This window comes from Loxodonta africana, chromosome 11 (assembly GCF_030014295.1).
Source record: "Loxodonta africana isolate mLoxAfr1 chromosome 11, mLoxAfr1.hap2, whole genome shotgun sequence".
Taxonomy (NCBI): Eukaryota; Metazoa; Chordata; class Mammalia; order Proboscidea; family Elephantidae; genus Loxodonta; species Loxodonta africana.
The window spans coordinates 76347954-76371259 of NC_087352.1; the positions used below are offsets into that span (position 1 = coordinate 76347954).

Below are 23306 nucleotides of genomic sequence, written 5' to 3' on the forward strand. Positions count from 1 at the left end.
AGCAACCAAGCACTAAACCACTGTGCCACCAGCATTCCTAATTAACTCAAAAGGCTTTGATACTGTATTAGGCAGTAGGTTCTTCTACCCCCGGTATCTGGCTTAAGGGTTTATTAACCAATTCAGTCAACTGGTTTTCTTCCTGGCTGCTAAGAAGGCTTAAAATTTTTTTACATGGACACTTGATAAAACAGCTTTGTAAGTTGATTAACATTTAAAATAAAGATAAAATAGGTTTATAAAGTAAAATCCAATATACAGCATCAGCATGTGGTAGTGTTGCACCCAATTTTTTAAGTATAAAAAAATGGGTTATCTCCTACATGTCTTTCAGAGTGAGTTATGAGAAATAAATCTTATCATGTTTGCCTCTAGACAAAATTTTAATTAGACACGCAAGTAGGAGAAAACCACTTTTAATTGAAAAATAAAGCAGTACATCTCAAATAAGACTCTGTGTTTAACAGCATAAACTGGAATTTGTTGAGAGAAATGGCTTTCCTAAGTGGCATAGTAAAATTTAGGTATTTGAGTATTACAGTTTCCTTCCTTTATGATGACTCAGCTATAAACATTAAAAAAAATTTTTTCAGAAGTTTAAACTGTCAATCTGTAAAGCCTCTCTATTCCCAATTACTGAGACAAAAGGGGAGATTTTAAACAATCATTCTATATTCAGAAGTTACCAGATAATCACAAATAAAGTCAGTACTTTCCTTATGAAAAAAATCTATTATGAAAGACACACATGACATTAATGATATTAAACTTATCCACAAAATTTCAAAACACAAGTTCATCAATATGATCTTTATCATAGTTTTCCTTTAAAGAAATTCTCAAATCCCAGAATGGTTTGATTTGACATACTGAAAGTATTAGGCTTTGAAAGAAACTCTAAAGTTATTGTTTTACACTGGAAAAAACAGTGGTCAAAATCTTTTTAAAGAGTTCATTAAACAGCTATTCTTAAAACTACACTCATGTAACTGCAGAGAAAACGTTCAAGCACATAGTAAATACCACTGAAGAATGACAGAACAAACACATAGGTAATTAGATGTCTGGCTTTTCTGTGTGATTACTACCACCCATAAATAAAGTCATCACTGTCTGACTGAAAAAGGTTTTTACAAAACTCCACTTCCAAAATTAACATTTTTATTAAATCAAGTTAAAAAATGTTTACTTTAGAAAAGTCAACAAGGGTTTTAACAAAACCAAAATATATCTTTTTATACAATATATGTATATATTAGCAGCAAACTACTTTTGAGATTTTCTTTTATGTTCTTTGAGTTACTTATTTTAAGGAAAGTGTATACAATGTATAGTAGTATGGAATGTCAGCTAGTCCACTTTTCATCCTTTATTCTGTGATTTGGGCCTTCTAGTACATTTATGATTCTCATTAATGAATATTAAGAACAAACCTAGTTTTGACTAAAAAGTAGTGAAACAGAGTGGCTGGTAAAATCTGTCTTACTACTTCATAGTCACACATTATCTTTGAGAATAACAAATGAGCACCATATAAATGTGTGTGTGTGGGTGGGTGGGTGTGTGCGCGTGCATGTGTGTGTGCGTGTGCGCGTAAACTCAACTTTTAAGGTTAATAGCAGCCAACTAGACCACTTGGCATTTGACTTATTTTAATTTGGTGACAGACAAAATTTTAATCAAATCAGATAAACACTTCAATCCTATACTGCCCTTTTTTTAAATCCTTAATAGAAACCATATGTAATCTGACAAACTGTATGTATATATAATGTGCGGCTCTTTAGCTTTGAGTTTCCAAATTCTAATGAAGCCAAACCTCTTATTTAAATATATATTCAGAATATAGTTATCACTAACTGAAAATTTCTAATAAAAGTTTTATCTTAGCTAATCAGAAATACTGGCTATTGAAATATTCTGAGGCCAAAGAGCTGTTCACCAGCTTACTTCATTTTGAGTTTACAAACTAGGCAGCCAAACAAACAAGGTTGAAACTACCAACTGCTCACCAAGGACATAAGATTTTCTCTTGATATTTCCTTCTAATACCAAAAGAAAATATCTTTACAATGAGCTTTTGCTTTTTAAAGAGTTAAATTATTAAAGAAATCTCACTAGCCTTCAAAAATACTAAAAGTTATATAAATACAATTTTCTTAAAGATGAATTCTTCAGCTAGAATCTGTATAAAAAAGTTTACTTTGGATTGTTTCATTTAGCACTTCAAGTTTCCACTCTGCAACTCTGACAACTGGCTCAGCTACGTTTTTTATCAATCACATCTTTAGAATTTACAACTGTGCGTTACCTGTGTACAATAAAGTAAATGTAAGAAACTGCTCCAAATTTCAAAAGCAACGTAATAATGAAAAATTCAATATGAAACATAAAAAAGACAAGGTACAACAGGGATTCCCTTTTCACCATTACATTAGTGAAATACAATTCTCTTTATGCTTTTAAATAAGCTAATGTCATAACTTTCATTTTTTAATTTATTAAGAGGATGAAGTTGTTAGATGGCCCACCTTTATTCTTCAATTAAAAAAACTAATAGACTGAATTACTTTTATTAATATACACATCAAGTTATTGATTGAAATGGTGACTTCATGTAGTTTTCCCCTTAAAGGTGGCACTTGCAGGTACAAAGATGCAGAGATGTCTAGAGCCTTCAGATGTTTACTTGAAAAGATTCCTCAACAGCAGTTTGATATTGGGTTTCCTCATCTAGCTGAAGATTCTAAAAACAGTAACATTTAATATGTCAACAAGAAAAATAAACCCAACTATTCAATACTTACATATCCTGATACACATACTCAGGACAGTTTATGTACAACATACACTAGCCTTTAAAATGTAAGATATAAATACCTGAACTTTAATAAAAAATAAGTTCAGTTGTAATTATGTAGGAATAGCTGATAATCAACAGGAAAGATGAGCAGAGAATGATATTTGAGAATTATGTTGCTTTATGATAATTCATTGATTAGAGGTATAGTTAACTGTAACCCACATAAGTGATAAATTTTGTGTCATCTCTAAATGCCAACTGTCTGAAAATAAGTTCATTTTAGAGAAATATTAATAACTGAATAACAATAGCTTAACCATAACATGAAGCTAAAAAATGCAATTCACTCAATCTTACTTATAACATTACTCCTTATCTTAAAAAATTCTATTTTCCATACTTTCCATCAAAATAGCTTTTGACATTCATGTTTTTCTATAGTAATGTACAATAGTCTGACAATTAGATCAATAGCAACTCAGAGATTGTTTTTTCAAACATTCTCCAAAGTAACCTTTCTTACAATGATAATTTAAGAATAATCTACAATTATTTCATTAAAATGCTAGAATAGAGTACATCTGAGTTTTACACATATCTGAATTGTTACTTTGAAGTAGTATGAGTAAAAAATGCAAAATCCTACAAAATAAAAAATAACATTTAAGAAGAATGATGGAATTTCAACATTAATTGCAACCCACATAATAAATTATGTGTCATCTCTAGATGCCAAACGCCTGAAAGTAAGTTCATTTTAAGGAAAATAACATATATTAGCAGTGAATTCTGTTCATGCCACTGCCAGGACTGCACATGCCTGTGCTTATTCCCTAAACTGTAAAACAAATATCAGCCATTCTTTGTCAGAATTAATCTTGAATTCGATAAGGTTTTAATCACACCAAATTTTAATAAGATGCAATTTCTCAAATAGTAAAACATAACTCATCACCGAATTAAAAAAAAAAAATTACTCACGACACATTGGAGAAGTAGAAATTAATCCACGTTTTGCTTTGGGCGTGCATTTTTACATTATGTAACTTCCCTTATAAAAAAAACCCGACCCTGTTAAAGCAGTCAACTAAGGCCAGGGTCCACTATCCAACCTGGCTTCACCTGATGATGAGGCTCCGTCATCTTTAAAAAGAATGTGTCTCACATGCTGAATGTGAGAATCTATCACAGTGGGCTCAACAAGCAACTTACATTCTCCTTCCTATGTTGTTATCAACTTTACTTCTCTAGTAGGTACAGTTTTCCCTTAAAACTAGACAGAGTTTTCATATAAATCAAAATTTCATATAAATTTCGTATTGATCATGTTTCATATAAATTAAAATTTTATTAATCTGGTGATTTGCTTTTCCTCTGTCAATTGTCTCTCTAGTACAGAGATGGAGGGTAAATTCAACTTGTACCACTTCTACAAGCCAAATTTCACCTCTGTAACATCAGAAACAGAACTTACTTTACATTCATGAAATATCACACAACAGCTTGCTTCAAACTCAAGTCTACATTCAAAACATTAATTTAACTTGAATATTTAAATGGTATTTTCTTAATCCTGAAGAAATTACTTACCACAAATTCTCCATAATCAAACTGATGTCTTTGATTTAGATGACTAACGAAATTTCTAGTAATCTGGCTAGGATCTCCCCAAGGAAGAGACACACAAATAGGACACGTCTATGAGAGAGAGATTGCTTTAGATAGAAAGGAATTAAAACAATCAAAAACTATAATTACTGGGGGTATTAAAACAACATAGGCTTATGTTTCCTAAAACATCTATATGAAAACCATTTCTAAGGGCCAAATTCCACAACTAGATAATTTCCCAACCAAAGTACCTTAGATAAATAAAAATTACACTCATCTAACACACCACAATAAAAAGAGAGATCTTGGACATTTTATTACTTAATCTCTAATTACATAACTGTTTCAATAGAAACACCACATCCAGCCCTTAGTAACAACAATTATAATGATAAAACCTGAAACTCATATTCCAACTCATAGCGACCCTATAGGACAGAGTAGAACTGCCCATAGGGTTTCCAAAACCCAAAAACCCAGGGCCCTCGAGTTGATTCCAACTCACAGTGACCCTATAGGACGGAGTAAAACTGCCCCATAGAGTTTCCAAGGCTGTAATATTTACAGAATCAGGCTGCCACATCCTTCTCCTGCAGAATGGTTAGTGGATTCGAACTGCTGATCTTTTAGTTAGCAGCCGAGCACTTTAACCAGCTCACCACCAGGGCTCCTAATTATGATGATAACCAAAAACCCACTGCCATCAAGTCAATTCTGACTCATAGTGACCCTAAAGGACAGAGAAGAACTGCCCCGCAGGGCTTCCAAGGCTAAAAATCCTGATAGAAGCAGACTGCCACATCTCTCTCCCACAGAGCAGCTGGTGGATTTGAACTGCCGACCTTTTGGTTCGAAACTGAGTGTTTTAACCACTGAGCCACCAGGGCTCCTCATTAAAATGACAGTTACTGTTAACCACCTACGATGTACCTAATATGTGATCTCATTTGATCCATACGGTAACTGTGATATAATTATTATTAGCTTCATTTCATTTATAAGTAAAATGAAATAAACATTAAATTGTATCCTTCAGGATTTTTTTTGTACTTTTTAATTGCTACAATGTTCCCTTAAGATTATAAATGAAGTAAATTACTAAAAGTGAATGGATTACATATTGAAATGATATAAAAAGAAACTTAGTAGTTGGACTCTAGCAAAAGTTTATGATACATTGAACATTTTGCAGAAATTGATAAAAATTTAGTAATCCAATATAAAGCATTAAGTGAAATCTCTGTCATAAGAGAATTTTGTTTTACTGGAAATATCTTTGGCACTACATTTGTTTACTTAAATAAATGACCATCTTCTAATGAGCAAAGCGGGTAGTATCTCCAAGTGTTTAAAGGCCTCGGAGAGTTACCGGGGCATGTGATTTCACAATTTCTTCTAACTATCTCCACTAGGACAGCTTAGCAATTATCCATAATCCTTATTTTACTTAAAATGTTTTCCTTCTATTCTTATTCCTGAAGAAAATATATATCAAACGTTCAGCTGAAAGGGAACTATCACTTCTAGATCAGTTTCTCCTGTTTCATCCACAGCTGAAACAACTGACCGGTGAAACTTATGTTTCAAATGAGGACCATTAACACACTGCTGGGACAATGCACTCAGCTCTATATCCCTCGTTCATCAAACAGGTCTCATTACTTTATCTCCTCAAAAACTGCATTCATATACTACATCCTGCAAGGATACAATTAAAAATACCTACTAACTTTACCTTACTTATAGGTGTTTTCACTGTAGCTGACCCACCTGACTGGATCGTTGCCTGCATCCTACAGAGCAAGAAACTCAGAGGCCCCAGTAATAAATCTCGGGTTCAGCTTCCATACTTCCTTCTTCTCTCAGTTATTACCCTTACAGTAAGCACTTTTTTATAGTGTTACTGGAATTTTAAATACCTCATTTTGCTTCACAATCATCAGGCATTTGTTGATAAACACCTACTGAATTGACAATGCCCCTTCAATTTACATCAATTACCTTCCTTTGTTGCTCAGGTGAAGTGAAATAAATGGAACAGCCTGCTTTAATTTAGGCAGATGACTGTCTTAAACATATGTACCTACCACAGGAACTATTTGAAAGAGGTGATTACTGTTACAGTGATCCAGTAAACGCTGTCTGGTAAAATTTGATTCTTGACACAATGGACACTTAAAGGTGGGATGCCCAGAAGAACTATAAAACAATGTTAAACGAAGAATATTTAATTCAAAATCAAAACATAAAAATGATGCACTTCTATTTTTTAACCAATTATAAGTTTCTTTTTAAGTTATAATTATTTGACTGTTCAACTATTCTCTCATTTTGAAATAACTGTTTACAACAAATAATCTAGAACAGAGGTTCCCAAAGGTTCTCAGTTGACAGCGCCCTTAGTATCTCGGTAAAAATTTTTTCACAATGCCTCTAGGCCACACGCAGACACACACACACACTTAACAACTTCATTTATTAAGTAGCTATCGCCAATTTAATTATAGTAGTTTGTGTGGTGCCAACAGATGTCACTGTGTGTTCCTTGAAAATCTAAAATATCTTGTGGCACCCCAGTTTGGAAATCTTGTACCTAAGACCTTGAAATGTTTAAAAGATTTCCATCAATGTCTTATCTTTAATATATCCCAGTCCCTAGGAATCTAACATACAAAATTGCTAGGAAAAGTGGAGAACAAAGCACTGACTACTAGAATGAAAACACTTCAGAAACAATTTGAGGGTCATGCATCACTGGGTTTAATACCTTTGAATTGCAGCAAGGGATAGTTCAATACTGACAATTCTACCTGAATCTTGCATGGAAGAAACCTGACCACAGTGAAAACAGAGAGCTAAGCTCTTCTGATTTAACATGGGAGCACTGAACGCAGCAACTGCACATTTTATTTCCCAACTGCTAACTTCTAACACTATGTCTGGTGATTTAAATGAATAAATAAAAAGTTTAACTTAAAAATCCATTATTTCATAAAGTGATAGATGTTACTTACTAAAGCAGAATTTTTCAAAAGCTTACCTTGTATTCTCTTGGTAAGTTTCTGTGTTATCAGATGTGGATGTTTCACTCCGATTACTTAACAAGTGTGGGGGAAGGAGTTAATGCCACAAATAATAAAGAACATAAAAGATTCATTAATTTGAACTCCTAAAAGAAGACTGGTCTGAATTTGTTTTGTAAGTCTGAACTTCAAATAGTGTTGAACTTTGAAATCATTACGGCATGAATTACTTTTTCAAGTAAATTAAGATAAGACAGCTTAATAGATCCTCAGTGTCCTTTTAAAATTAGTTTATGCACAATTACAAGAGTATAGAGAAAACATAATTTTGCAAAAATATCTTAAATCCATAGCATGAATAATCCCCCTGGTCCTTTAGACTTTTATATTAAGATATTCCTCTATCTAGAACAGTAAGTTTTTGAAAACTGGAATAAAATTAGGAATTCATGAACTTTTGACTCTTAACTAGGATGTGATCTAAGGCTGCAGACTCCAAAGTGGAGCACGTTTAAGAAAATAATTGAAATTTCATTGTTTATATATTTTACCCCCAAAAGGAAAGAAACTAGGAGAGGCGAGGCCAAGATGGCAGAGTAGTCAAAGGAAAAAACCAGGCTCCACTAACATTTAACATACAGAACACTATGACATCCTCACGCAGTCCCTATGCCTGAGTCACATGCTATATGGAATTGCAGAGGAATCCTGAGGCAAGAGCATACATTCCGTCCATACAGGGACCGTCCCCTATGTACTATAAAATTTAATCTATGTGGTCAATTTTATAAAACGAGGCCTTTCAACAGAAGAATATTTACAATAGCAATGAAATAGGTAGTGGCCCCCCAAATTATTTGTACCACACAGAAGTTTGCTAGTTATCTCAATACTGGAGTTAAGTAAAAATGTTTAAAAAACTGGCTATTCATTTTTCTCCCGGTCCTATAAGGTGCTAATATTATCATCACCACCACCCTTTTTTTAATTAACAGATGAGAAAACTGAGGCACAGTTTCTTACCAAAAGTCATACAACAGTAAGTGACAGCTGGAATTTGAACCCAGGTAGTCTGGCTCCATCCCTTCATTTTAACCACTAAATTATATTGCTTCTCAAGGACAGCAATGATATGATGCAAGAAACTCATCGTGGCTAGGGTATATGGGAAGCCTTGGTGGCATAGTGGTTAAGAGCTATGGTTGCTAACCAAAAGGTCAGCAGTTAAAATCCACCAGCGGCTCCGTGGAAACCGCTCGGCAGTTCTACTCTGTTCTATAGGGTGACTATGAATCGGAATCGACTTGACAGCAATGGGGGGGTATATGGTGCAGTGGTGGGCAGCCAGGAAAAAGAAAGGCTTAAAAGAGAGCCAAAGGCCAGATTAGAAAAGAATTTGTTATTGGATGTGAGATCATAAAACCCTTTGAGAATCTTGACGCCTTTTTTCCAGAAAATATACACATACACAAAATTTTGCAGTTTTAGGGAGTTCACAGAGCCCTTAGCTGGTCCATGGGACCAAGGCGAAGAAACAACGGCTACAGAGCCATGAGAAGTCACTGACAGAGTACAGGGAGAAACGTATAAGGACAAGGAGAAAGAGACAGGAACTGCACTTCTGAAACATTGCTTTGGCAACAGAATACAGCACAAATTAAAGGAAGACAAAGCCATAGAGAAGGATGAACAACAAAAAGACTACTGCAGTAATTCAAGAGAGTTGATGATGGCTTGAACTAAGGAAATGCCTATACAGATGGGAAAAAAGCACAGGTGAGGAATACCGATGTTAGTCATCAACAGTAAATATGACCAACTGGATCACCGGAGTCAGGGAAAAAGATATGTCCTGAGAAGAAAAATTATTTGGTAATTTAACAAGTCATATATACAGACCTAGGAACTGTGCTAACAAGCTAGAGATACAATGTTAAGCAAGGCAAACACCAACCCCACACTTAAAAACTTAATCTAGTGGGCCCCAAAACAAATAAATGATAGGTAACTACAATATAGCAGAAGTATAATAATAAGTTAAGCACAAGGGGTGAAGGAACCCAAGAGGACTAAAGAATCATAAGATGCAAGTGACCAATTTAATCCAATGACACTAGGAAGCCAAATAAAGTGACCTAAAGCAATTTTGTAGACTAGGCAATCAGAAAATTACTAAAGACCTTTACCAGAAGAGTTTCAACTGAGGGATAGGAGAGAAGCCTGACTGCAGTTTTGATGAATGTAGGCTGCATAAATGTGGTTCCAACCCAAAACCTGAAAATTAGCAACATGAGTTGTGAAATGAAACACTAGTGAAATAAAACCTGACAGACTCTCCTTAACACAGTCTCCTGGGAGCCTTTCTACAATAGCAGCAACACTGCCTTTCTTACACAGTAATACGTGTGCTTGATATTGAGCTTTTCAAAATTAAAGAAGGCACTGTTTAGGGATACACGCCTGGGTAGTAATACTATAAAGAAAAGGAATGAATGAACCAAATAGGACAGTGGTTACCTCTGGGAGTGTGAGGGTGGGGTTAGGGCTTCAAATGGGCAGGGGCTCACAGAAGATACTAATGTTCTATTTCTTGACCTAGGCTGGTGAATAACTGGGTATTTGTTTTATCACTATTTTTTAAACCATACATGTGCATTTTAGCCATTTTTCTCTGTAAAACATATTTCATAAAAAATTACATATACATATAAATCAAATCAAAACTTAGTTAAAAGAAAAGACAAATACAACTAAGAATTTAATAGTACTATGTCACACTTTTACATGACACTTTACTATTAGAATAAATAAATCCAGTCTAAAAATTTAAAAAAACTCAGTCTATTCCTTAAATAGCACAGAAAAAAAGATTCTAGTTTGTAAATATACTACTGAAAGGGGTTTTCTCCAGTTTTCCAAAAACTGTAGTTATAAAATCAATTAAAGAAAATAATCTTCAACCCCCAAGTCCACTGTTTTACCCACAGAATGTAGATTCTGAGACTGATTTTAAACAATACACACTTAAATATATCATGAAGTTGACATCCCAGATATAATTTTATACAAAGGCCAAATAAAGACTGAAGACAAATTACGTAGCTTGGATACCTGGCAATTTCCTTAAAACACACACAAACAGAACAAAAAATACCTTATCAAACATAGTTCCCTAAACAATTTCCATTTCAATTATAAAAATTCTTTTTAGTAATGAACATTGCTTACCTGTTCCCTACTGAATCTTGAGAGATCTGAAAGTTTGGAATGATAGAAGAAACGCCATATTCATCCTGATACTTCTTACAAGATTTGTAATGGTGTCTCATGCGATAGAATTTAATCTGTAAATTATTGATTAAAAGGTAAAATGATTTTTAACTTGGAAAAGAATTCACAAGATTTGAGATACTGTCAACAACAGAAAAAAAAATTACTAAATATTCCATTTAAACAAATTTGCTTTTTGTTTTTTTAAGTAAATGATTTAATCCTTCAACCCAGTGCGGACGAGTCGATTCCAACTCATATCGACCCTATAGGGCAGGACAGAACTGCCCCATAGGGTTTCCAAGGAGCGCCTGGTGGATCTGAACTGCTGACCCTTTGGTTTGCAGCCGTAGCACTTAACCACTGCGCCACCAGGGTTTCCTTAATCCTTTAGAAGCTGAAAATAAGTAATAAATTTCCATCTGTCAGTTTCAGCGACGATGGAGAATGGCCCATTTGCCCAGGCTCAGCACAAAAAAACATTAAAAACAAATTTTATACTTGAGCTTTGAATGGCTAATACTTATAGACCTAAATAAAACTCTAAGAAGTTGCCTCGTACTACTAAGCATTTCTTTATTCTTTACCGCAACCTGGCATAGTTAGAAGGAGCTTAAAAAATTAAGTTCCCAGGTAAACACTTGGCACATTTTTCAGTTTCTCACTGAGGAGGAGAGCCAGAATCTCTCGAGTGTGTTTTCCAGCTTCACTCCATTGCCCTGTCAGTTAAACGCCTCCTTCAAAGAGATGGAAAAGCAGATCTGACTTGGGTGAATGCATGAAATAGCAACTAGTTTTGCTCAGTGACTCAATCAGCTGTTAGAAAAAACGTCTGCGATAAATCCACGACACAGGGATATATTCAAAGCCTAACCACCCTTCACCATCTTACTTCTCCTTCAAAGATGGAACTCTAAAACCCAGACTGAAAAATTAATGCCAGCTTTTTGCCAACACCTAGTTTTCCCGCCTGTTCCTTAAAAACTAAACTGTTTTACCAAATATTTTGTAATTTCTTAAATAAATACATAAAATGGGCAGCTAAAAAGTTCCTTACCTACACAAATCTTTTTGGTCAAACTATTAATATTTCTATGCGCAAAGTTGAATACTGATGTTACTGCTAGAAATTAAGGGTTGAGTTTTGTATCAGAATGGGATTTGAATGAGTTAAATGCTAGCTTGCTCATTTAATTCATACAATCAATGAGCAATTAGAAAAAAATACCATGTAAAAAATTATGGTGAATTCGGATTATGTCGGGCTCTGTTCTCAATAAATTAATAATCTAGTGAGGTCTAAGGTCACAGCTTTTTTTGGCCTTTTCTACTCAACTGCCAACCTAAATAACTTCTTTCTCTTTAAGACGGTACCCACTTCAAAAGCACAAGCAGGAATTTCAGACAAGAAACCAACTCTCAAAGGAGAGCTGTATCACATTTACTTTACCTGTTTCGCACAGCATCTGCAGCTACCAGAAAACTTCCTCATGATATTTTCAAGGTCTAAAGCCCGTTCAGGACATGCTCTCTCTCTTCTAGTCACGTTTCCACGACAGAGGGGACAATGTACTCCGCCTTCTCTCATTGCAGTCAGGAAACATTTTCTACAGAAACTAAACCAAACATTTGTGACACGTTAACTAGAGAAAAAAATTACTCTTTTTCATTTCTATGATTAAAATCAAACAAGCCGGGGCGGGGGAGGCTAGGGTCGGGAGGACAGGCAGGACAACCCTGCTTCCCCTTGGGTCACACTCAACAGGAAGTGGTGCCTGAGCCCACTGTGGAGAATGCAAGATGGGGACTTCCCCAAACATTAAAAAGAGCAAACAAAGTTTTATCACACTGAGCTAAGTGGGGTGGGCGGTCCCAACACACCCCCACCCCACCAGACAGGCAAGCTTCCCACCACGTGTGTCCCCAGGCGCACTGCCTGCTGTCTGGCAAGGGGCCCTCGCAGAGGTGTCACCATATCTGTGGGGCAATACAGGGGCAAGCAGGCTGGCATCCTGACAGTCTGGCCCCTTGAATATCCTACTAGGCTCTAACACCATCCAGACGTTACTCATTTTCCTGGTTTTATTCATTGAACGGGTATATTAAAATGCAAGCCTAAAAAACAAAATCTTTGCCATTAAAAAAATTGATTATGGATATTTATTCATGCTAAGTAAGTTAGGCTATTCATACGTACATATATCGCAGAATTTAAAAAACCGCACGTGTTTCTGAGAGTGTAAGACTGGTAACTGGACTAGGTGGGAATATAAAAGAAATTATACTTGAGTCTGCTTTACAACTTTTTGACATAGTATATGAAAAATATATATTAACATTATATAACATCACAAGAAGCATGGTACGAAGGAAGAAATACATCTCTTACTGGCTCTGCCATTCAGTAGCTGTGTGATGTCATGCAACACATTTAACCACAATGAATCTCCATTTCTTCCCTTTATAAAACAAGAGAGGGGCCTACATCAACTTTTGTCTCAAATCCATGTACTTTAAGATGTTGTTCCACAAGATATGACTAGGTCTACTACAAAAAGTACACATACTGGTTTGGGAAGTTATAGGGTAAAAAACAAAGCTGAATAGGTTTCTCTATAACTTACAGCATTTACTACAATGCTAAGGAAAACATTTAAGTGTCGTCCAGATTTACCTGGTTATAAAATTTCCCACAATAGTTTGTAGCTCTAAACATCCATAACCAAGGTTCTAATTGGAACCAAACTAACACCTTTATTTTTTGTCCCCTAATCTTATCAAATACCAAATGATCATTTTCTTTTAGGCAAACCAGAGAGATCACAAACATTTTTATCTGGGATCTACAGCAACTACATATTTAATCCAATCCCCTATAAATGCAAATATATTGAATATTCCTCATCTACACTAACAAAATGGAACTTTGGTGGCACTGTGGTTAAGAGCTTGGCTGATAACCAAAAGGTCAGCAGTTCAAATCCACCAGGTGCTCTTTGGAAACCCTATAGCCAGTTTTACTCTGTCCCATTGGGTCACTATGAGTCAGAATTGACTTGACTGCCACAGGTTTGGTTACACAGGTTTATACTAACAAAAGTTGGGAGGTAATAAATTGTAACAATACAGATCACAGATTTCCTTACTACCTGGCACTGGCCAAGTCACCTTTCCTCTCTAAAATCAGTTTTCTTGCTCATAAAATAACAGAAGTATCTACACTTCACAGCACTGTTTAGAAGACTAACACAGACAATGCATGTAAAATGCGTATCACAGTGTCTGTCACAGTCAGGTAAGTGCTGAATAAATAGTAGTAATATTTTTAATATTACTAATGTAGCATTAGAAGCGATTACCAATTAAGATCATAAACTAAAACACTAAAAATATTTACTATAACCAGTAACCAAAAAAATACAAAGTGAACAAAACCAAGTTACCACTACTTTTCACTTATCAAATTGGAAACTGGTTTAAAATAAAAATAATCAATGTTAAAGAGGATATAAAGACAGGAGTGCTCCGTGCTTCTGCAAAACAACGTCAGTACTTACCCCAAAGTCCTTACATACAGAGTCTTCCCAAAATCTCTGTGCAGGTTTGAGTTTTAATAACTTCAGAAGTATAAATACTACAAACAAAAAGCATCATTTGAAAGTTTACATTTCTTTTGCACTTAGTTTTGTAAATTTCAAATAATGAAGTTTTAATTTAAATTGTTTCAGCCAGTGTTTACATTCTTCAGTCACAAAGACTGTAAAAGTGAAAAGGGAGAAGACCAAAGAAAAAAAGTAACTGAACAATAGTCCAGAACATGATAAAGTCTGCACCAAGGCAGGGGTAGGAAAGAGGGATAAGAAGCTCTCTGTTTTAGGCACACAGTTCTCACTCTGTCACTGTGTAAGGTGGAGGCCTGCTGTGTTAAATCGAGAGAATTTTTTGACAATCATTTGTGGGCAAATGAGCAAGGCAGGCATTTCTAACTTAGAACACTTGAGCAAAAGGTGACTGTATTAATTGAGCTAATACTGGAAGATGTTTTGACAGGAAAAAATAAGTGCAAGTTCAAAGTACCTTCAACAATCTCAATGCATGATATGCAGTTAACAAATGGAAATATGGACCTAGAAACTAGGGGAATAAATATGGAGAGCTGATAAGGTGAGTACAGCACCAAAGAAACAATCTAGAAAAACAAATATTTAAAGGAACGTTTGGAGAAGGAAGGATCACAGAGAAAGAACCACCAGGATTAAATAATGTTATAGAAGTCTAGTCTAGTTAGCTGCCAAAGAAAGATATTTAAGGAATTAGGGTAAAACTGTCACTGAATTATCAAGGTAAACTTTCCTCTTTGCATAAAGAACTTAAACTGTCAACAAATCCATACCAGCCAAAAAAAAGGAGAGAGAGAACCAAGCATAAAAATGATGGCGTTTGAGCGGGAGAAATGAAGTGGAACAGTTAACAATTAGTGGGTAAATTAGCCAGTATGCTAATTTAATAATTATAAATAGAATATAAACATAGAATATTAAAAAATCTTAAACAACTAAGATGTACTATCAAAAGTTATACTGAGGAAGAAGGGGTAAAATTTTAAAAATTTCTGAGTTCATTTATAAAACAATTAAAATTAATTGCAAAACTACACCACCACCATGTACTCACCAACAGGACTAAAATGAAAAAGGTGGAAAACACTAAGTGTTGGGGAAGATGTGAGCAACCAAAATTTGTATTCGGGGTATGAACTGATACAACCATTTGGAAAACTGGTTGGTAGTATTTCCTTAAGGTTAACATAGGCAAACTCTATGACCCAGTAATTCCATTCCAGATACATACACAACAGAATTACATATATGATCACAAGGAATTTCCTAGAAAGTTCATAGCCACATTATTAGTAATAGCCCCAAACTGAAAACTACATAAAAGTTCATCAACAGAAAAATGAATAAACAAACTGACATATCATATAACGAAAACTATAGTACACTGTAATGAGAATGAAAAGGCAGAGATAACATGCAACAAACGGATGAACATACTGTTCAGCTAAAGAAGCCAGGCATCAAAGTACATACTGCATGATTCTATTTTATAAAACGCAAAAAGCTGGTAAACCAATTGATGTGTTAAGTCAGGATAGGGTATCCTGGAGAGGGGGATGTAATCCTTGGAGAAGGGAGCATTAGGGGGTTTTCTAGGGTGCTGATCATGTTCTGTCTGTGGTTTAATGCGAGTGCTGAATAACAAAGATCTGTTCAGTCTGGGAAAATATTTTGAGCTGGACATTTATGATGTGGCCCTTTTCTGTATGTATGTTATCCTTAAATTTAAAAAAAGTTCATTAGGAGTAAAAACAAGGATAATTATGTTAAAATTGATATAAAAAGAGCTAAATTATCTTCTAACTCGTCTTAAAATGACAACAACAAATGCTAAAATTAGGGGATGGGTGGGCGATAACAGCTAAAAAACAAAAAGAGAAATTTCACCAGAGCCCTAGTCCAGGTGGTCCAAAAGCCAACCAAAAGAAGGCAGAAAAAGAAAACAGCAAACTAAAAAGAAACTGAAAGCATACGTGATGGAAATTTTCAGAATTAAAAAAAAAAAGTCTGCAGAATAAGATGACTGAATAACCAATACAAAGAATTTAAAAAATAAACAGACCCACACCCAGATGTACCACTGGGAATTTTCAAAATACAAGTTTTTCTTAAACTTTAACAGCTTACAAGAGGGAGTAAAAAACGTATTTGTATCACTTACTAAAAGAACCAGATTAGCATCAAACTCATCGGCAGTAACAGATGACAAATTCACAGAAGGATGTGTTGAAAATTCTGGGGGAAAATGATTTACAAACTAGAACCTCATCTTTTGTACACTAAATCATTTGCTTTATGTGGTTAAGGCATATCTGGTATATACAATATATGCCATACAGAAAAGCTTTGCTAACAAATGTTGGTGAGGATGTGGAGAAACTGGGACCCTTACCCACTGCTGGTGAGAATGAAAAATGGTGCAGCCGTGATGGAAAATGGTGTGACAACTCCTCAAAGGACTGGAAAGCAGAGACTCAGATACTCGCACACCCACGTTCACTGCAACACTATTCACAAGAGCCGAGAGGGAGAAACAACCTAATGACCATCAACAAATGAACAGATAAACAAAATGTGGCACATACATACAATGGAATACTACATAGCCAGTGAGGGAAATGAAGTCGTCATACATGCTCCAATATGCATGGAGCGTGAAGACATTATGCTGAGAGAAGAAAGCCAATCACAAAAGGGCAAATATTGTATGACCACATTTATAAAAAAAAGCCAAGAACAGACAAATGTAATAAACCAAAGTTTACTAGTGGTTACCAGGGGTAGGAGGGAGGGGAAAAGGCCTGGGGGTTATTGCTTATAAAAAAAAAAAAAAAAATTTTTTTTTTTTTTCTTATAGAGTACCAAATTTCAGTTTACGGTGAAGTAAAAATTGCGTTAAGAGAAGAGTTGCACAGGTGATTAAGTAATTGCTGTCAATAAGTGGTACACCTATAAACAGCTGCACTGGCAAAGGCTGTATGATATATTTACAAAGACAAAAAAAGAGTAGCTGCTGAGGCTGCTTGTGTACAACCAAACACTGTATGGGATTTCGTTCCTTAGTTTGGAGGTTTAGGGTCATGGCTTCATGCGCCATCCCTGATATCTTATTTAGTACTTCCATTCTACCTCCTGGAAACCCTGGTGGCGTAGTGGTTAAGAGCTACGGCTGCTAACCAAAAGGTCAGCAGTTCGAATCCACCAAATGCTCCTTGGAAACTCTATGGGGCAGTTGGTCTCTGTCCTACGGGGTCCCTACGAATTAGAATCAAATTGATGGCAACAGTGTGGTCTTTTGATTTTTATTCTACCTCCTAGCTCCCTGCATAGTGCCTGGGGTCATAAAAGCTAACAAGCAGCCTTCCAAGATACAACGATTGGTCTGTATTCACCTGGAGCAACAGAGGAAGGGGAATCAGCAATAAGAGGAAAAGGAATGTGTGGCTAACTATCTCCATGAACAACTGCCTGCCCTGCCATGGGACCAGAACTGGTTGGTGCCCGCTACCATTACTGGACATTTTGATCAAAGATTCTATAGAAATATCCTGATCAAAAAGGGGAACATGAACAGAATTTCAAATTTTCATGGGATACAGACTTCCTAGAGCCATGGAGGCTGGATGAACTCCTGAAACTACTGCCCTGAGATAATCTTTAATCTTTAATCCTCTGAAGTTTTCTTAAAACCTAACAATAGTTTAGCTTAACTAGTAAAGAATGTCCGAGCATCGCGCTCTTTTAAGGTAGTATCTATATGGAATCAAATTGACAACAGTAACTCAAAAGATTAGATAGGAAACTTAGAGGGCAGTGAGGTTATGTTAATGAGGGAGGAACAACTCTAAAGGAGGGCGAGAATGGTTGCACAAATGTAATCAATGTTACTGAATTGTACATGTAGGAATTGTTGAACTGGTGTATGTCCTGCTGTGTATACTCTCAACAACAAAAATTAAAACTGAAAAAAAAAAAAAAAACTTTGCATTCTGCAAAACTGCACACTAAACCTTACAGGGCTTATGGAAAAAATGGTGGTGAATGGACTACCCTTGTAACCCGGTCACAGAGCACTAACAAACCCCTAACAATCCTAAAAAAATACTAATAAAAAGACCATTAAGTTCCTAATAAAGACTTTACCCTAAAATTTAAAAGAAGAAAAAAAAAAAAAGAGTAAGTAGTTGAAGCTGGTAAGTTATGAAGATAAATGTAAACTGCAAAAGGAAAGGAAAACCATGTAACAGCTATTCTAAGACAGAGCTCACCGCCAAACTGAACCAAGAATACTGTGTAAGCACTGTGTACCCACTAAAAACAAACCACTGCTGAAGAGCCGATTCTGACTCATAGTGACACTATAGGACACGGTAGAAAGGCCCACAGGACTTTCAAGGCTGTAAATCTTTACAGGAGCAGACTGCCACATCTTTCTCCTGTGGAGTGGCTGCTGGGTTCAAACTGCCAAACTTTCGGTTAGCAGCTGAGCACTTTAACCAGTATACCACTAATTCTGCGGCTTGTTGTGTTCAGCTACGTTTTAGTGTACTTCGCTTCAGCTGCCATTTGCTGATGGGCCAAAACATGAATGTACATGGGGAAAAAAAATCACAGTGTTAATCAATCTGCTCGGATATAATCTATTGCAACAGAATAACCTGCATGACCATTTAGTCTATTTCTTGTCTTCAACCTTGTTTGCTGTCTTTTGATATGGAGAAGTTTACATTTTTAATGCAGTCTAAATTCATCACACTTTTTCCTAAAATTATGGCTCCTAATGTCGTACCCTTAAATCATCCCCATTTCAAGATCAGAGATATTCCTCTGCATTTCCTTCTAAAAGTTTTAAGTTTTGCTCATCACATTTCAGTCTTTAATCCACATGAAACATTTTTATGTATAGTATAAGGTAGACATTCTATACACAAGGCCATTGCCCAAATACCTTTTAACTGAATAAATCATTTTGCCCTGCTGTTTTGTGACATCACATCAAAGTTCCAATGTATGCGTGGGACTGTTTCCAGGCTCTCTAATGTATTTTGATCACTATGCTGAATTAATACCACATCATTTTAATTACTATAGCATCATAATACATCATGATATCCAAAAGGGTTGGTTCTATCTGTGTTCTACTTCTTCAAAACTGTCTTAGTTATTCATGGTCATTAACGCTTTATTAGAAATTCTGAAATCAGTTTTTCAAGTTCTACCAAAAAATGTTGCGGACATTTTATTGGGATTGCATTAACATTTTCAGAATTATCTAGAGAAGTGACATCTTTATTTCACTGAATCTTTCTATCCATAAATATGTCATGTCTCTACACTTATTCAGGTTTCTTTCATGCTTTTCCATAAAGTTTTGTAATTTCCACCATAAAAACCTTACACATTTTTATAAGGTTTATTTCCAGGTACTTCATAGTTATTGTTGCTAGTATGAGTGGGGTTTTTCTTCTATTAAATTTTTTTATCTGATGTGTATAAAGAGATGTTGATATAAAGAAATGTTATTTTTATCTACCTACTTTGTATTCAGCAACCCCTCTGTACTCTTATTTGTTCTAATAGTTTGTCAGCTATTTCTTAGGATTTTTATGTAGATTTATCATCTACAAATTGGGACGATCTCTTTCTTTTCCATCTTTTTAAATATATCTTACTTCCTTTCTCACTGAATTGCTTATAACCTGAGTCACAAAGTTAAATCATAGGGATGATACAAGCACTTTACCTAATTCCTGAATAGAAAAGCGGACCTTAATTAGAATAAAAGGATATTCCACCCTATTCCTAATTTGCTACAATGTTTTGTAATAAGAGAGGGTTGAATACTAACAAATGCTTTTCTGCATCCATTGAAATGATCCTATGATTTGTTCTCCTTCAATCTGCTAATGTGATATAATACCCAGTTGTTCTCATATCAATTCCAACTCGTGGCGACCCCATGTGTGTCAGGGTAGAACTGTGCTCCATAGTTCTCAACAGCTGATTTTTCAGAAGTAGATAGCCAGGGCTTTCTTCTGAGGTGCTTCTGGGTGGACTCGAACTGCCAGCCTTTCGATTAGCAGCCGAGCCTGTTCGTTTGCACCACCCAAGGACTCCTAATATGACAGAGTAAGAGTGTTCACAGCTTAGGAGAGACTAGCATTTAAATCCTTTTCCCATTGGGGGTTTTCTCCATTATGTGATCTTTGGTGAAAAGCAGTTCCTGAAAGAGGTATATAAATAAAAACTCATGATCGCTCCTTTTATCCATATGGTATGTCTCTCTCCCTGAAACGTTAGCTGATTTTCTCTGATATTAACATTGCTTTGGAAACCCTGGTGGTGTAGTGGTTAAGTGCTATTGCTGCTAACCAAAAGACTGGCAGTTTGAACCCACCAAGGGCTCTGTAGAAACTCTATGGGGCAGTTCTACTCTATCCTATAAGGTCGCTATGAGTAGGAATCAACTTGACAGCAACAGTTTGTTTTTTTTTTTTTAAATACCAGCTTTCTTTTGAGTGAATAGAAATGTTTAAGGATTCAGAAAAGTTACCACTTAGACTCTCTCTGAAGGACCTATCGGAAGATATAGCCAGTTTTGCTATAACGTGGCACATATGTCCGTAAAATCACTGCAATATACAAAATAGTCCAATAAAAAACACACGGCTTATGTGAAAAAGAAGGTTGGGGCACAACTCAAATGTACATCCCCAAAATAATATCCTATATTGGTTATAGAAGCGTTCATGTTTAAAAGTTTAAATTCAGCCAGAAAAAGTACACACTACTCATTATAACAACCGTTAAAGGGGACTTGATGTGTAACATTTTATAATCCTAAGGAGGATCATTAAGCAAATGTAACAGAATATTAACAGTTCTTCAAAACGTTACCTTTTGTGTAAAAAAGGAGGGGAGACAAAATATGTTCTTATCTTTTTATATATGCATAAAACATCTGAAAGAATACTGGAGAAATCAATAATGACAGCTACCAGGGAATCTGAGAAGAGGGTGCGGAGGGAGTGGCAACAGGGATAAGGAAACTTTTCATTCTATACCTGTTTGTACTTTTGATTTTTGAACCATATGAATGTATTAACCATTTTGATAATTTATTACTATTTTAATTTAAAAATTTGTTAATTCCAAACCAAACCCAGCGCCGTCAAGTCAATTCCGACTCATAGCGACCCTACAGGACAGAGGAGAACTGCCCCATAGAGTTTCCAAGGAGCACCTGGCGGATTCGAACTGCCGACCCTTTGGTTAGCAGCTGTAGCACTTAACCGCTACACCACCAGGGTTTCCTGTTAATCCCAGGTGACCGAAATTGACATAAATGGCAATTTATTCCTTGTGCTTTCTGATATTAAATTTCTCAAAAGAAAAAAATTACCTGAAGGAAGAAAGGAAGGGACATGATATTAAGGAGATGTATGTAGACTGACAAAGAGCTCTGGTGGTACAGTGGTTAAGTGCTTAGCTGCTAACCGAAAAGTCGGTGGTTTGAACTCACCAGCAGCTCTGCAGGAGAAAGATGTGGCAGTTGGCTTCTATAAAGATTAGAGCCTTGAAAACCCTACGGGGCAGTTCTACTCTGTTCTATTGGGTCACTATAAGTCGGAATTGACTCAATGGCAACGGGTTTGATTTTTGGTTTAAACAGAACTGACATTCAAAGATAAGCCAGGGTATTTTGCTGCACGAAGAAAGCCTTGGAACATATATTGCATGATCCCATTTATACTTTTTAAAGAATATGTATGTTTATAAATACATCAGAAAAAAATGGCTACAGAACATATACCAACCTCTTGATAAAAATTATACCTCCGGAAAGAGGAATAGGAATGATGAAGGGGGACTCATCTTTTTTCGAAAATTTGAATTCTTCTGTTACATTTACTATGCATTGCCCTTATAATTTAAAATAATACATTTTTAAATTAATAAAATAATGTAACTATTTAAAAATACCTTTATACAGTTATACAGTTATTATACCAGGAAAGAAATTGAGATCCTAATCATAACATTTACTATAATGAAATATTTACAAATAAGTTTTTAAAAACATACTTGTTTTTAGAGAATAAAGAATGCGAAAAACTTTTTCAAGTAAGAGAAAAAAACTCAGATCACTAACCCATTTCCTAATTCATAGTAAACAATTTACTGTAAACTTCAATACGTTTCAAAATTCCAAATACAGCGTACACTATTCCTAAATATAGCCTAGTAAAAAAAACCAAAAACCAAACCAGTTGCCGTCGAGTCAATTCCGACTCATAGCGATCCTATAGGACAGAGCAGAACTGCCCCATAGAGTTTCCAAGGAGCGCCTGCCTGGTGGATCTGAACTGCCAGCTTTTTGGTTAGCAACCATTAGCACTTTACCACTGTGCCACCAGGGTTTCCAAATATATCCTAGTATGTCACCAAAATTCTATTTATGAGCTAAGTATGACTTTTTCAAAACTTCTAATTTCAAAACCCAGCCAAAAAAAATTATAGATTCAGAAGTATTACATAAAAGTCCTAAATCAGGCACAATGGTATACTGGGAAGGGTGTGGAGTGGGGTTAAAAAAAGTCCTAAATTAAATCTTAGCAATCCAAACACATTGCACTTTCTCTTACAAGTAATTTAGTTTTATCCCAGAACACATAGCTAGTATATTCCAAAATAAAGTCTAAGTAAGTTTATTTACAATTTTTTGGTTAATATAGTTGCCGACTATCTTTAAGAGTACCAACACAGAATTTTTAAAAAGTTCAACATATACCCTTGTCTGAAATATTTTAAAAATCAAGTAATTGTCAAAAGAGATAATAAAGTAGTATACTCTGCATTATACACTATGGCTAATTTGTATTACTAGTATAAAAAATTGAACTATAAATCTTTTAAACGTTCCAGAAGCAAAGTATTTTACTTAATGGAAAATTACTGTTCATTAGACTTTGTTCCTTG

General features: G+C 35.4%; 1 protein-coding gene across 1 annotated transcript in view; it reads right to left on the reverse strand.

The window, feature by feature from the left end:
- Positions 1-654: 654 nt before the first annotated feature.
- The window catches only part of RNF138 (ring finger protein 138), a 35407-nt gene continuing 12755 nt past the window's right edge, over positions 655-23306 (reverse strand). The window contains exons 3-8 of the mRNA XM_010586787.2: positions 12158-12323; positions 10666-10781; positions 7455-7511; positions 6502-6613; positions 4394-4501; positions 655-2746 (exon numbers count right to left, since the gene is read on the reverse strand). Of these exons, the coding sequence (XP_010585089.1) occupies positions 2678-2746; positions 4394-4501; positions 6502-6613; positions 7455-7511; positions 10666-10781; positions 12158-12323 (628 nt within the window). The 3' untranslated portion in view covers positions 655-2677. The remainder of the gene's footprint in view (positions 2747-4393; positions 4502-6501; positions 6614-7454; positions 7512-10665; positions 10782-12157; positions 12324-23306) is intronic.